This window comes from Schistocerca nitens, chromosome 1 (assembly GCF_023898315.1).
Source record: "Schistocerca nitens isolate TAMUIC-IGC-003100 chromosome 1, iqSchNite1.1, whole genome shotgun sequence".
NCBI classification, from domain to species: domain Eukaryota; kingdom Metazoa; phylum Arthropoda; class Insecta; order Orthoptera; family Acrididae; genus Schistocerca; species Schistocerca nitens.
This window is the reverse complement of record NC_064614.1, coordinates 770,735,671-770,749,397: the sequence shown is the minus strand read 5'-3', so window position 1 is coordinate 770,749,397 and position 13,727 is coordinate 770,735,671. Positions and strand designations below refer to the sequence as shown.

At 39.7% G+C, this 13,727-nt stretch overlaps 1 protein-coding gene across 4 annotated transcripts in view; it reads left to right on the top strand.

Moving 5' to 3' along the window:
- Positions 1-13,727, top strand: part of LOC126261483 (glutamine--fructose-6-phosphate aminotransferase [isomerizing] 1-like) — a 162,073-nt gene that overhangs the window by 134,873 nt on the left and 13,473 nt on the right. For all 4 annotated transcript variants that reach the window (XM_049958548.1, XM_049958547.1, XM_049958545.1 and 1 more), the window contains 2 exons: positions 2,074-2,189; positions 9,063-9,261. In XM_049958548.1, coding sequence (XP_049814505.1) covers positions 2,074-2,189; positions 9,063-9,261 — 315 coding nt within the window. The remainder of the gene's footprint in view (positions 1-2,073; positions 2,190-9,062; positions 9,262-13,727) is intronic.

Below are 13,727 nucleotides of genomic sequence, written 5' to 3'. Positions count from 1 at the left end.
TGTTCCTTCAGAAAACCTATACTTTAATAAATACAGTTACATGATTTTAAATGCCTTGAAAAATACTTACATGGTTCTGTGTGTGTGAGATCCCCTTTGATTATTATTTTCTTATAAATTCCTTGATTTCTAGAATTTTGATGTGTTACAAAGTTTGGGTAGCAGTGATAAATTCAGTGTAAACACAATGTCAACACTTTGTAGGGATTGTTGTTCATGCTCTCCATTGTACTCAAGTTCACCGAAAACTTGAATGAAAACTGTAGAGATGTTTGTGTATTGGTATTTTTGGCGTACAGACAAAAACAGAAACAATTTGCTATTGATGTTGATGTTGTTGTAGTCTTCAGCCCCTGAAGACCGGTTTGATGCAGCTCTCCATGCTACTTTACCCTGTGCAAGCCTCTTCATTTCCGAATAGCTACTGCAACCTACACCCTCCTCAATCTGCTTACTGTATTTATCTATTGGACTGTCTCTATGGTTTTTAACCCCCACAATTCCCTCCAGTAGTAAATTGGTGATACCTTGATATCTGAGAATGTGATTTACCAACCAATCCCTTCTTGTTGTCAGGTTGTGCTGCAGATTTGTTTTCTCTCTAATTCTGTTCAGTACCTCCTCATTAGTTATGTGACCCACCTATCAAATATTCAGCATTCTTCTTTAGCTCCACATTTCAAGAGTGTCTATACTCTTCTTGTCTAAACAGTTCACCATCCATATTTCACTTTCCTACATGTTTACACTCCACACAAATAGTTTCAGAAAAGACTTTCTTACACTTTTTACTCAATGCTAACGAAGTTCTCTTCTCTAGAAACACCTTTCTTGCCATTGCCAGTCTACATTTTATATCTTGCTGTAACTGGTTTTGAACCAACAAGTTCATGCTAAACAGGCTGTTTGGGCATGATGTATCCCAGGCGCATAATTTCCAAGCAGTGGAAAGTCTTTCATTAGAAGACTGTTGCTGGAACTCTCAGATACTGGTCTAGACACCAGAGATATGCCATTGTGGTGTACATGGTCAAGTAGGCATTGTACTCATGATAATGTGGATCCAAATGCTGCCCATCCACTATTTAAGTGTTACAGAATTAATAAATTATAAAAACAAACACGAAAACCATGCAAAAAGCCTCATGTGATGCTGCATACGTAGTGGAGGGCATTGAGTTACACTGTGCAATTAGCTTTTAACTGTTGTACGTGGAATAACCACATCAGTTTGTTGTAAAATAGTCATCCAAAGCAGTACTATCCAGACACTTGTAGTCATTGCTTGCCTAAATAAAGCTGAGGATTCAGGTGAGCATACTGCATATTTTCAAGGAGAAGAACTGATGACACTGTTTCATAACCCAGTCTTGTATTTTGCAGATGATTCATTGATATTGACACTCAGTGACTTTCACTGACGTGGAGCTGCAGATAGAAATCATCTGCATATCAGCATTGTGAGACCTTGGGACTTATCAGTGGGGAAAACTGTGACATTCAGAATTGATCCCTGGGAACTCAATTTCCTAGTTGATGGGGGTTGCTTGGAGGTCACACCAGCATGGAAACTGAACAGCTGTTTGGATAGGACTTTTGATTTATTTATTTTTTTAATGAATGTTGATAGGCTACTCTAGCTGTTTGCCTAGAACATATATAAACACAATAAAATGATTGACCTAATTTTCAACATAATTTTATCTTGCAATTAGACCATTAATATTAGACTATGACATGTCTAGGAAAAGTTCACTGCAGCTGTGTTCAACACTGTTATTGACCTACTGCAAGTTGTTTGTGTCATCCACTACTTCAAATTTTGTTCTCACGGAAAATTGTGAAATGGACAGATGTAAAAGCAGCCCGCAAATCATCCATCCCAAATACGAACTGTAGTAGATACTAGGGCCTGTTTGCTTTCTCTGTATCAAACAAAACACGCACAACACATGAACAGTAATATGCAACAAATTCTTCACATTAAATTAATCTCCTGATTAGTTTGGCATGTTTATTGTATACATGTTTGGAGACTGAAATGGTAATTACAGTATTTTTGGTTATTTACAGGTAACTACAGCAGCTTCATGCAGAAAGAAATCTTTGAGCAACCAGAGTCTGTCATCAATACCATGAGAGGTCGTCTCAACTTTGATACCAAAACAGTTGTACTAGGAGGTATAAAGGTGAGGTTAATAGTTTAATTGTGTAATATGATTTGTCATGGAAGAGGCAAGCCTTACATAATTTCATGTCAGCAACTTCTTTTAATCAGTACAGTGGAAATCCAGCCAAAGTTCCAAATTCCTTTTTTTTTAATTTACTTGGTCACTAGTTAAGGACCGGGACCCATTTTCAAATCATCCAGATAGTCAAAATGGTATTCTGAAAAATATAAAAACCATGTCAAAAATATATACATATTATGATGTGCAAATGAATTCTTCCAGCGCTATCCCACTACATTACAAGAAGCAACTACTGGGTGTTTAAGAAAGTTACACCAACCATTTTGCAGTGTGCCTTATCAACCACAGGTGGCACAGAGAGCATACACACCTGTGGATGTTTATCATGAAGAGTGTTAACCCTACATGGAATACAGTTATTAGTTACTAATAATACTAACATAAGAAACATTTGGTCAGAATCTACATAAATCTCTGCACACTGTTGTGCACTGCTAGAGGGGAAATTGATTCTTAGTCATCCCATACAGCAGCCGTAGCATTCTTCCATGAAAATGCAAGCAAAATGCTGTCAATATGTATTTGTCAATGTGAATTAAATTGTCTGCTTTATCAGTGGTTAGAATACTACTCATAGCATGAGCAGTATCAAATGCATCACCCCATCCCCGTCCTAAGGTCTCCCAACATCTGAAGAGATCCAGAGAATTAAATTGGCTCCTTCTCCAACAGAAGTGGGTCACCTAGGTGACATGAGAATTATTTCAAGCAATGCACTACTGCAGATTAATATTCCAGACTTCCACTTTATCAGTTCCATTCCATCAGACGTTCAAATCCACCTTGCAAGATATACTGTGGATGCGTGGTATGTGGATGCACTCAGTGCAGGCCACTCTACATGAGCCAGCAATTCCTGAGTGGAAGAGTTGTACATGGTCTACCAGTAGCAAAATTAATGGTGAGAGAAGTGTAGCAACTTCGTGGCCATTCATTAATTCACCACCAAGTGACTGTAACATGGTTACACTGCTTCCCAATACCCTGCCAATGATAGACAGCAGCATGTGGCCACATTTACAAATCCACTCCCTTTCTCACCAATACTGTGCAGGTCGCTAACAATATCATACTTACAAATTGCACACTTCTCAGCTTTTGTTTATAGCAGTGGTTCCCAATCTGGGTGTGCAACCTCCTAGGGAGGCATGAGATATGTACAGGGGTGGCCCTAGATAACTCAGAAGAAAGCAGAAACATGCGGTCAGGCAGGTCAAAAATTTTATATTCTTATTACAATTATTGAGTGCATTTTTTGTAGAGTTGGCAGTATCAGCCTTGCTTCATGTCACCTAGTTATTGCTGACACAACACACGGATACCATAAAATGCTCTCATTCTCACCTGACAAAGCATTCTAATTACAAACAACAGTGATGAAAATCCGTAACTTAAACACAGGGCAATTTTTCTGAGCGAGCTGTGTGTGATGCAAAAGCATACTGAAGGGTTTTCACTGCACTGTTGAATACTGAAGCCAATGAAGGTATTAATTACAGTCACTCATCATGTAATTTCTTAGCTCCTTCCATATCTGAATCTGAGAAATATGTTTCAGTACTGGAACTGTCATCTGGAAGGTTGAGGTGAGTCTTGAACCAGTGAACCATGGACTATAGAATATTATTAACTTACCACACTGCCGATACCGCTATATTCGGTACATAATAGAGTCCCTCGAAAAAATTCAAAGCTGATTATCACTGCAAAGTTATGAAAAATATTAAGAACAACCTATTTCTCGACACTTTTTAACTGTGTTCCACATGTGTGTTTCACTACGGAACTGTAAGCAGCTTCAGTCATTTTCATACTGCATATTAACAGTGCAACAATCAGAGCACAACAGTACAGAGGCTGTCGTACATGATTTTTTAAAATAAAAGCTACGTAGCTCAAGCATGATTAAGGAATATGTTGATGGCTGTTAATACATTCGAATACCTTAAAGTTTCATTTAACGTAACTTAGTAATAATATATGTCATACATAACTGGGACCTGCTTCCAAGAGCGTAACAACGTCAGTGTAAGCGTGCTAAGGCTTCTGACCAATCATCGTGTTTATATCAGGTTTATTCTTATGATGAACAGAGTGTACCACTGAGAACTCTACGCAAGCGCTGCTGCTCTCAGTCATTGAGTAAAGGCCATCGGCCACTGCATTGTCCGCAGTGAGACGTAATGCCTGAAATTTTGTACTCTGGGCACACTCTTAACATTGTGGACCTTGAAATATTGAAATCCCTAACAATTTTCGAAACGGAGCGTCCCATTTGTCTAGCTCCTACAAGCATTCCACATTGAAAGTCTGTTAGTTCCTGTAGTGCAGCCATAATCAAGTGAGAAACCTTTTCACATGAATCACCTGAGTACAAATGACAGCTCTGCCAATGCACTGCCCTTTTATACCTGCCGCTATCTGTATGTGTGCATATCACTATCCCACCACTCCTGTCACCTCACCATATTTCTTTTGAGTCAAGGAAAAGCTAATTTTCATCATTCGCTCACTGATGATGGCTTTATATTTCCTCTAACATATCTTGCAGACTTGAAACCCTGAATAATCTAAATTTGAAACCACAAGGTAGAAACATCAAAATAATGGATGCCTAAGATGCCACGAGGCCTTTCTTGGAAAAGTCACAATGATGGAAGTATTTCCTGGATGTTTCCATTACTAACTTTAGTCATTCCCTCATTTCAACGAAGTTTTAGATAGACAGCAGTCCAATATCAGCAAGTTGAGAGTTATTATCAGTGAACACATGTAATGACTTCAAGAAGAGTAGAAACTTTATTTGTGTCATTTGTCTTCAGAAAACTGGCAGTGCAAATTAGTAAGATCACCCTTCACAACTGATGTGTATGCACCTCCTGATGAAATACAAGAGGCTGCAGCTCACTTTAAAAGCGATTAGGGCACTAAAGAACAGTTTCAGTAAATGGGTCTGGAAGAATTTTGGGCTAGTTTCCTTCCTATTTATCCAGGAGAGGCAAAGGAAGCCCTAAAAGTCTTTGTACAGTTCTCATCCATATAACTATTTGAGATTGGAATCTCGACACTATAATCAAGACGGTGTAAGAAAAATCCCAGACAGCTTGCAGCACTGTTGCCAGCTTTCAACAATGAAGTGCAAACAGCTGCAGTGAAACCAATGTTGTCTGTAGAACTTAGACAACACTGTTGTGTTGCCATAAAGACATTTACAAAATTCCATTATGCTATTTGTCAAGGATGGCGAGCAAAGCTGCTGCGCCTAGCCCACTGCAACTGTCAGGGACAAATTTATGCCAACTGTAGCCATCATGGAAACAACACACCACAGTTCATGAAAATGACACACCACAGTCACCTGAATGTGGAGAGTGACCTTACAAGTGCTGTAACTAGTTTGAAACCGAGCCTTCTGGAGCGGATTAAAGAAAACAGTTTCAACCATTTCATTGATGTTCTGAATTTTTCTTGTGACTTTCATCACATAAAAAAATGAAAAGTGTTGTTCTATGAAAATGATGCCATTAGATATTCAAGTAAGACAAAGAGTTCTTTGAAACTCAATAGGTTTGTATTACTCTACACTTGACAACACTCTTTTGGAAAAATGTGGATCGCAGATTATTGTCAAATAAAGTTTTTCATTTATCGGAACATATTTTAAAAGCTCATTTAACAACTGCAAATAACTCCATTATATAAACATGAGCTTAGTGAAATTATTTTGTCACTCACATATGACAACTGGACAGCAAATTTTGGGGAGAAATAGTCTGCCTATAAACTGAAAAAGCAAGCAGCACTTGTGTTGCCTTTCCTGGAAGATTGCTTCAGCCGTTATACAGGACGAATAACTAACAATTTCCCCTCTAGCAGTGTGCAACAGCACAGGGATTTACACAGATTTTTGTCCATTTGTGTTTCTTGCTTTCGTATCTCTAGTAACTCAAATCTGTTTCCATGTAGTGTTAAGGCACTTTGTGATAAATAAAACTCACTGAGCATGTATGCACACTGCAGCACCTTTAATTCGTAAAGTGTTCTATTAAGGAGTCAGTATAACTGTGAAACACCCAGTAGTTGATTTTTGTGATGTAGTGGTGCAGATTGTTTGGTGACTTGCCTGTTCACTCTTCAATGCACAGACCTATCAGGAGGGAAATGCAGTAAGAACACAATTTATTCCCTAATACGGCTCTTCTGCACTTAGATGTGGTACACATATTTAATACTTGTCTTAACCCACTTTATTTAATGATAAATATCCGTTAAAACACTATTTTCAATAATCTGTGATCTTTCCATTCTCTGCAAAGTGGAAAAGGTCCTTTGTTGTAGAAAAATTAATGTGTTTACTTTCGTACTGGGTAACATTTTCGCTAGAAGATGTGGTTTTAGAGTTACTCAAGAAAAATTTTAAAAATTGACCTTCAAACCCCTCAACCTCCACTGACTAGGATGCAGCATGTTTAGTATGTTGTTAATAACACTCCCTCCTATCACTATACGAAAATTTGGAATACATGAATTTTTCCCCCTATTCAACCTATTTAGGTCTTTCATTGACTGGGCTATTAGTTATAGAACTAGGTTGCATGTATTTGTGAAGAAATGTATAAATTTGTTGTCAATAGTTGTCTAATACTTTCTTCTGTCATCACATGACAAATAAATTAATAACTAGCTGATATAAGTAGGAGAAATGAACATTGTATCATTGCTTCTGATATTGAAAATTATTTCACCTATATGACATTTTCTAATCTCATGCAACTAGTTCTTAGCTGCAGCCTAAGATGGTTTACATACTAAATATTCAATTTTTATCCTCCCTTTGATACTTTTTGCATCACTTTAAAGGACAACAAAAACAGGAATCCTACAATGCTGCTCTTGGAAGGGTCCTAGTGGCTATGGTTTTCCATTGCCTTCCTTTGACCTATTATGAAGTATGAAGTGTGCATCTCTGCCTTGGAATGACTGTGTTGAATGCTTGTGCAATGTAGTGTTGGGTTTGAGTTGTCATGAATTAAGGGTAAAATCTTTGAGAAGGTGCAGTGGAATATTGCATTAGCCACCTGTAGGTGATGTGCTCGAAGAGTAAGTGATGAGCATGGAGTGTCGTCATTTGGACAAAGGTAACAATGATGTTGATTTATTGTGAGGTGGGCTAGGCTTGCTAGGTGTAACATGCCATTGCTGTGGTAATGCTCGACACGGGCAAGAGATTTCTCAATCATTGGGGTTTCAATGGTGTTGCCGAGTAGACGACTAAAGGAGCATAATGGGGTAACAGGTGAGCTGCTTTCGCAAACAAACAGCTGTCAATTTTGTAGCAGATTCATTTGCTGCCCAGCGTCTATCAGGATGAAGGGGTTAGCCCAGATGCGAAAGTGACATGGAGCCACCAGTGGTAGCCACGGGTTTGAGACTCAGTTGGAGTACCACCTTCCTGCACCGAGTCCTCCCTCCAGACTTGGTGCTGCATGCCTTCCTGGCTCACACCAGCAGCAGCTGGACTCCTGCACGGGGGTAATTTGTTGCAACCTGGGTACAGCAACCACCTACCAACTTTGTGGTGGGCACAGCTCTTCATTGCATGCTCGGCTACCTGTCTGCGTTTATTCATCGTAGAGAAGGCTACTGCTGCAAAATTCCTGTCCATCTGCACACACAACTGACACCAGTGCTGTGTCCTGTGCAATATGCTGGGCATCGAGTACAGGGTGCAAGCAAGTGTTGCAGCCAGCTGGATGGTCGCTAGCAGCTGGCTGGCTGGCTACTGGCCTTCTCACCATGGGGCAGAGACACATGATCGCCTTCCCATATTAATACAGTGCTGGTCTACAAGTATAAAATAAATTAATGATTTTGACAGTCACTACTCCCTGGCTCTTCTTCAGACTGCCACCCAGCCTCAACCCTTAGCCATTTGTCATCCTGACAACATAGCCATCCTATCACTGCTGGGCTCAGCTATAGGATAAAGGTAAGGGAAAGGATAAAATTGGAGCTGGCCCATAATCTATTCCTCTAGCAACAAGGGTGCCACCTAACTTAACATCCCCATTTGACAAACAGATCAGCATCATGAACAGTGTCATACACCCTCATTTGATGAGACACTGAGGAGATTAGGAATTTAATCCAGGGCATTTGTATAAAGACTGGTGGTAGTCAGGAACTTCATGTGACCACAGCTCACCTCCCCTTGCCAACCTAATACTGGCAGTGAAAATTTTTCCACCACTTCGATTTGAACCGGCTTACTTCAGAGTAGTATGCCACCACACAGGCATGTGTTAGCAATCCCGGTTACAGGAGCCGGTGACTCTTATATTTATTGTGAACTATTTTCAAAATAAACATTTCTTCCCTTCAAAAGATAAAAAATATCCTCTGAACTTTATAAAGTATGGTGAAATGCAAAAGCATAATGCAAATATTTTGTTGAGCTGATTTTAATTTTACAGTATTGTCATTTGTCACCAATAAGCCTAAAGTATTTACTGTACAGTACTTCTTGGAGTCATGCTACTGCAATTTCTAACAAAATATTAAAATGAATTTAGTAGAAAATGTGACTGCAACAGTTAAACTTTAACTTACTTTCAAGTATAGGAGTTTGCTTCAAGATGTTGCACAATGTCTAGTTGTTTCCATTAAAGAAATATGTCACTACTCCTGTTATTTTTCCAAAATTTCCATAAATAATTAAAAAATTACAACTTCTAAATATGGCAATGAACTGTGTTCTGTTACTTGCCTAATCAAACTTTTTACTACAAGGGCATTGGTTTTTGTTGGCAGGATTATATTCCAGAAATAAGGCGATGCAGAAGACTGATGCTGATAGGATGTGGCACAAGTTACCATTCCGCTGTTGCTACACGCCAGTTGCTGGAGGAACTGACTGAACTGCCAGTTATGGTGGAACTAGCATCAGATTTCTTGGACAGGAGTACTCCTGTCTTCCGTGACGATGTCTGCTTCTTCATTTCTCAGTCAGGTATATACAAGAGTAAAACTACTGTACGTCAGTTTCCCTCACTGTTGTCATACAGTATACACATTTTTAATGCAGGTATATATGCATCTTTCTGCCATCTGTGTAGCTGCAGAATTCTTTGTCACAGTTTTCTTGAGATACCTGTGGCAAATTCTGAATTTGTTGTCCTGGTCTTAGAATCAGCACTGTTACTAGATATTTTCAGATCTTTGGTCCAGTTTTAACCAAGGTTCTTAGAACAGTCTTTGCAAAACACTGAATTAGAATCTAAAGAAATGGCAAAAAATTACATGCTTATACATTCTATTTCGCTTGTGTGATATTCAACATCATTTTTGACATGTACCTGTCTTTCAAATCGAGGGTAGTGTGATAAACCAGGGTAGTGTGGTAAACTGTTTGACACTTGAAGCATCACATCAGATTTGAATTTTAAGCTCTGACCATGAGTCATGCGAAACTACTTTTAATATGCTCAAATGAACTACACTGTTTGCCACTAAAATGACAACACCATGCAGACTGTATACAGCTCACATCAAATTGCATGACGTACGCTATAGTGCGTTTAAAATTAGCTGCAACTTTTGACAGTTCTGTAAGCAGCGAGTGGAGGGAAGCATAGTTGCCAGCGTGTGCTGAGTGCGTCAGCAGGTGACCACACTATAATGCCAGACCTACTTGGTGCAGAACCTGTGAGATTTGCTTGACTGCGTGAACAGCAAACCACGCAAGCCGGCCGATCTGTGTTATTTCTCAAAAGACTAAAGAAACTATTCGTTAATAAACTCTAATTTTCGCACATCTATAATTTAATTCATCAGCTTCATGATGAACCAGCTATCATTTCGTTAATTATAATAGTTATTGTGATATTTCGATAGTAGGTAAACTACCACAAGAAATTCTTAGTTTACAGTGAAAAATAAGGGTCGCTATGGATTTGTGTTTGGCGCATGTTAGGTCATATATATTGCTGTGTATGAAATGTAGCTAATATATTGAATTATTCTTTAAACTTGGAAGGATATCACTCTCTCCAGTCTCGAGAAAATGGAATGTATGTAAAGAGCACACTGTCACAAACGCATGTGCCCGGTGAAAAAGCTAGAATGAAATATTCGCAAATCCCTTGTATCTCAAAAACAGTCTGAGATATCGAAACAAGATTTTTGGCAAATGAAAGAGGAGATTAATTTGTCTTACGATTAATATGTGAAACTTCCCTGTCTATCCCGATATACAAGCAACTTCAGATTTTTTTCAATGAAATAATGTAATTTTTAAGGACAATCGATAGCTGGTGAGGCGAGAATTTCTGTAGGTTTTGCAACAACTTAAGTGAAATTACACATTGATTTTTGTATTGAGAATGGTCTTTTTCATAAACTACTGACCTGTCTTTCCCTCAATTGCTAGTTTAATATTATACTATTTCAACACTCACCTCGGTGCTTCATGAATCCCTCTCCTCGACTATCTTCTTGGTATGGCTGACCCACTGCATTATTGGAGATTTTTTCAATCACAACAGGGCAGTTGGCACATTGTCCATTACTGTTGTCGAATCCAGAGGAAAATTTTGTAGCAGAACATTATCTTCATAGGTGGTGAACGTGATCTTGGATGACAACTTTTAATGCAAACCTCATGTTCTGATGAGGTACACTGTTGTTATTAATGCAACACCAAACAAAACACTTCTTTACAACAATACCTGATGGCTGCAGAACACTTCAAAGTCAGAAAATAACCACTTTCAATGAGAGTTGATGAATGCAGATATGCATCTAACACTTGACATCACATGGCAACACAGGTGCTTTACCAGCCAAACCTCTGGCAGCGTGGTATGAAAACCTGGCTCACTATTGGTGTTACCTGGGCAACTGTATCTGGTGATCCAAACATCAAGAGTCACAACTAATTTTAAACGCACTGTATGTGCTTGTACTTCCAAATGATTGGTATTTCAGCACAACCATCATACAGTAGGTACACATAATGTCATCTACTTTCTGTATATATGGAAAGATTATGCAACATGTTTCTCATTCAGAAATTGCATTTGAATGGTGATTGGTCATGAGAAGATAATGTTATGCCTCATGTAAGAAGGAGAAACATCTACCAGCATGTGTTGAAATTAGACAGCAATGTAATTGTGGCCTATTGAGTCTGTGGTTTATTGTTCACCAGTGATGCTGCACTCAATGCTCAGGATCCAAGAAAATTGTCTGAATATGAGATTGATGGGCTCAGGAAGTCTGTACTCAAAGCTGTTTAGGATCTCAGCAACCCAAGATGACTAGTGTCTGAGAGGGCAGACACAATGTTCATTTGGTCATCCATGATCAAACAGCCACGTCACAGAAGTTACAGCCGCGTCAAAAAACCTTAAGAAAGGAAATTAACTCATTTGCAACAAGATAAGTAGTCGACACAGAGGATGTGATGCCATCCAAAGTACGCAGCAGAGAGAGGCATGCCCTACGTGGTGCATGCAATAGCAACTCTGGACACGTGAATGGCACTATGTCATCTTTTCAGATGAGTCCCAGTTTTGTGTACAGCACCATGATGGACATACCCATGCGTGGAGGCACAGGGCCATTGGGTGTCCAACACAGTCAACTCTGGTTCATGTAGCTGGTAACTTGGACAGAAAGCATTACATTTCTGACGTGTTAAGACCAGCGGCCGTGCCTCGCCTTTGAGGTCTCCGTGATGTTATCTTTCAACAAGATAGTAGAAGGGCACATGTTGGCCATGCCATCCTGACCTAACTTGATACAGAGAATGTTTGACCATTGTTATGGCCAGCATGTTCTCCAGATTTCTCACCCAATAAATGGCCTGCTGGGTTAGAGCTATTGTTGCTGCTAGAAACAGCAGCCCTTTTACTCAATTTCACACCTTGTTTCCCACAAAATCACCAAAAAATTAAATCATGTATTTTTCCTTCTGTGGACATACAACAAGTAACTTTATTATTTAGTATTTCCTGGTGTTGCAATTTTTATGTCCAGCAGTGTAGGTGAACTGGAAACTAGAGTGAAACCTATTAAGTCTTTCCATGATCCTGCTGACTTTGTTGACTCTCTAGAGTCCTCACTAAACCTGCTGTTCTGAATTTTTAAAATACTCTGACAAAAAAAATCACAACACCAAAAATTAATTAATGTAAATTAATGAAATTATGGGAATACATTTGTCTAGGTAACATATTTAAGTGACTAACATTGCAAGGTCACACGTTAATGTAAGTGTGAGAAAAGCCACTGCAAATGTGGAATACTGGTACATTAATAACCAGTGTAACTGCCAGAAAGTTGAATGCAAGCATGCAAATGTGCATGCATTGCGTTGTGTTGTACAGGTGCAGAATGTCAGTTTGTGTGGAGTTCCACAGGTGTTGCACTTGGTTGGTCAATACAGGTACAGTAATGCTGCTTGTGGATGAAGCTGGAGTTGCCGTCTGATGATATCCCATACGTGCTTGACTGCAGGCAGATCTGGTGATCGAGCAGGCCAAGGCAACATGCCAACACTCTGTAAAGCATGTTGGGTTACAACAGCAGTATGTGGGCGAGTGTTATCCTATTGGGAAACACCCCCTTGAATGCTGTTAGAAATGGCAGCACAACAGGTTGAATCACCAGACTGACGTACAGATTTTCAGTCAGGGTGCATGGGATGACTGTGAGAGTGCTCCTGCTGTCATACAAAACTGCAACCCAGATGATAACTCCAGGTGTACATCCAGTGTGTCTAGCACGCAGACAGGTTGGTTGCAGGCCCTCAACCGGCCTCCTCCTAACCAACATGGCCATCACTGGCACTGCATCAAGACAGAACCAGCATTCAGCAGACAACACAACAGACTCCACCCTGGCCTCCAATGAGCTCTCGCTTCACACCACTGAAGTCACAAATGGTGGTTGTTTGGGTCAGTGGAATGCATGCTACAGGGCATCTGGCTCAGAGCTGTCCTAGATGTACCTGATTTTTAATAGTTCATTGTGTCACTGTGGTACCGACTGCTGCTCCTATTGCTCAGAAGCAGTACAATGCATCAAAGCCATACACCGGACAAGATGGTCACCCATCTTGGCAGTGCCACATGGCCATATCCAGAACCCAGTCTTCTTGCGACCATACATTCTCATGAAAGCTGCTGCCAGCAGTCATGTACTAAGGCCTGTCATGTCATTATGAAATATCGCAGAAAAAACATCCAGCATCTCGTAGCTCTTTTACGCGAGCTCATTCAAACTCAGTGAGGTGTTGATTAATGCAACAAAGATGCCATTAAGGCATTCTTGATTAACATCAACTGACCTTTCCAATCTCAGGAATAACTAATGCTCAGGACCGTTACAGTGTGCATTAAAGCAAACCTGATTTGCATTCTCATAGTGGCGCTACTAATGCCACCCTAGTGCAACTGGTGCAAAATTTGACAA